General features: G+C 41.3%; 1 protein-coding gene across 1 annotated transcript; it reads right to left on the reverse strand.

Moving 5' to 3' along the window:
* On the reverse strand, nucleotides 1–1402 carry CANTADRAFT_150536 (uncharacterized protein; the record flags this gene model as incomplete). Its single annotated transcript, XM_020206328.1, has 1 exon — nucleotides 1–1402. A coding segment is annotated over exon 1 (1103 nt), but the record flags the coding sequence as incomplete, so codon positions are not given.
* Nucleotides 1403–2763: the final 1361 nt, after the last annotated feature.

Genomic DNA, 2763 nt, shown 5'->3' on the forward strand with positions numbered 1-2763 from the left:
ATCACAAGAGTGTCAGTTCCGTCGGTACCGGTTCTGGTGACAGTGGTGGTGAATGTACCGGTCCATGGAGTAGTGATAGTACTTGTTGGTTTTGGTCTTGGAATAATACGACCGCTGGAACCTGGTTCCTGGGTAACCCTTCGGGCCAAACGTGTTTCGAATTCTTGATCCACATTACGCAGACCGATACATACGGCGTGAGAGACAACACTAGTTTGTATATCATCAGTGCCAGGTTTGGTAAATTGATATTCAACGTATGGAGCAGTTCCGGCCCCCAAAGTAGCGTCAGTTCTGATGTAGATTCTTTCGGATGAGCATTCGGAGTATATCTCCTCATCAAAATCAANTACAGGAAGATTCCAAGAGTTGAATGAGTCAGAAACGTGTAATTTAACGGAAGCACAATCAATGGTGGCCCCAGGCACCATCAAGGTGAGTTCATTAAAGGTGGAACCCTCCCCGCAAAAACTTGAACCTACCGCATATCCATCAAAACTATCAGTCGAAGGGACATACCGGACAATGCTACTCAGGTCAGATATGGCTCTACCATACTCTGGATTGCCGCCGAAATTAGTCATTGTGTTCAATGAACGAGTACCATCGATGAAGGCAAGCCCATTAGTTGGCAGAATTCCTGGTATTAAGCTTGTCGCACAGTACTCATCAACAGCATTGCTTCGTCCTCCAACATTAAAAGTGACAGGAATGAATGCCCTGCCTTCCACCACATCTCCGTTATTTATCTCATCGGTGACAGTACAATCCAAGATGGTGAATCGATTCGACAGTTCAGCGTTCGTAATTGAACATATAGCATATGTTTTGCCTTCAGCTATCAATTCGAAAGTATCTTTTTCCAGAGTAACTGCATAGACACAAGTCATTTGAAGTCTGAATGTATCTCCAGAGGAAACAAAAGTGGAATTCATTTGCCAACTTAAATTTGCAAACCAACTGGGTGTTGCAGGAGTAGCGAATTCAACCGCTGGTATANTGCTTGGAGTAATAGAATCAAGCTCGGTGAAAACACCTGTGATTTGCTTACCAGCTGCGAGAGCAAGTGCTCCTGCAAATGACACAATACTCAGCAACCTCATTGTGTGTTAGGGTCCAGAAAATAGAGAAAAGGATGGGTTTAAGTAGGGCATCGAACACCCGTACACCGAACATCCACGTTTGATGAAACATGCTGCAAGGTTCTTCTTCGATGAGACGCAGAGACTGTAATCGATTTAGTCAAGCATTCTATTATTGCAGCTGCATATTGTTTCTTTCGTAAATGTTACCTGCACGCACTGCAGTAATTTTGCAAATATTTTTTGCGCCCCCTCCTATTTTGCTCAGGCGAATTGAATCCGAGGGGCACAAACTTTAGCGGCGAAGATTTCTTTTTTAAATTTAGTTGTTTAGATCATTTNTGTACAGAATAGGTCTTCGCTAAGAATCACCTTGCGTGTCTATAGTTATTGTATATGTTGTAACATATTAGAAAACCTATAACCAGGGTGAGTTCCCTGTTGCTATGGAAATAATTTTGACATCTTTGGCTGCATTGCCATTTCGTGCATAATGAAGATAGGAATAAGTCCGTGGTGGCTTTGCGGCAAACAAAAACCACAATTTGATATGCAGAAGAACGTTTCGCCGAGAGAAATCTAGAGAAACAAAAACGTTTTATTTTGGTGAACTAATTTATGTCTTATCTTAGATCGTCCATTTATAGACTTCAAAATAATCTCTATTGTTCAATCCAAGATAGACAATTCCAAGCAAGAAGGGGGGAATACGAGTTTGGTCTCGCCACGGGTTACTTTGAATTCTGTATTGTTTGGTCGTGGCCAAGATATGATTGGTTGAATCCTAGCACTACTATAGAAACCTATCTTAACGTTTTCTGCACACATCTGACACAAGCAAGCACAAGAAGAATTGGATTTTCAGTTGACCACCGTTTTGCATAACACTAATAGCCCAATCAGCCAGTAATTGCTCCTTTTGTACTCTTCGCGTCTCTCCTCGGATAGAAGCCGGCATTTCNTTGAAAAAATATTGGAGCGGCAAAATATCGGGAATAAATCTTTTCGGACATAATTCTCTGAAGGCATCAGTTCGTTTTCTTTTTCTTTTTTATACTCTCGTATGCATAATTCGCCTGTTCGGGTCTTGTACTTCGTTTATCTAAGCATTTATTTTTTTAGAACATCAATTTGGGGAGCCAGGCTTGAGCTTTCTCTAATAATCGAGCAATGAAAGGGATTCGAAAAGTGTTATTGTGAAGGGATATTGAGCTAGATTACCCGTGATGCGCTGGGTTCCGAAAGGTTCCTTTGGTGGGGAAAGCCATTTTTGATGCTAATCGATATGTCATGCAACATTTGCAAGACGGGAAAGTTTAGCCGGAATAGCGATCTATTGGTGGTACAATGCATGCATATTCTCCTGACCGTAAGTATTAGTTCAAAATAAGGTTTGGAAACAATAGCTTTAGTTAATCTCCACATAGTAAAGCTGACAAACATTTATTTTTTCCAGAGCATTAAGTACACACTCATCTTAGCATCAGCTAGNGCCCATCTTTAAGCCCGGGCAACATTATTAAATGCCACTTACATACTGGCTTGACTATATGTTCCTAAGATATGCAAGTTCCAACCGACTACCTACTTACAGTTCTTCAGTTCTCTAATTCTACCCTTCTCTTCACAATTACAGAGAATGTTGGCTAAACAACTCCGGGACATGCACCTTCAACAAGAC

The sequence above is a fragment of the Suhomyces tanzawaensis genome (assembly GCF_001661415.1).
Source record: "Suhomyces tanzawaensis NRRL Y-17324 unplaced genomic scaffold CANTAscaffold_13, whole genome shotgun sequence".
In the NCBI taxonomy this organism is placed as follows: Eukaryota; Fungi; Ascomycota; class Pichiomycetes; order Serinales; family Debaryomycetaceae; genus Suhomyces; species Suhomyces tanzawaensis.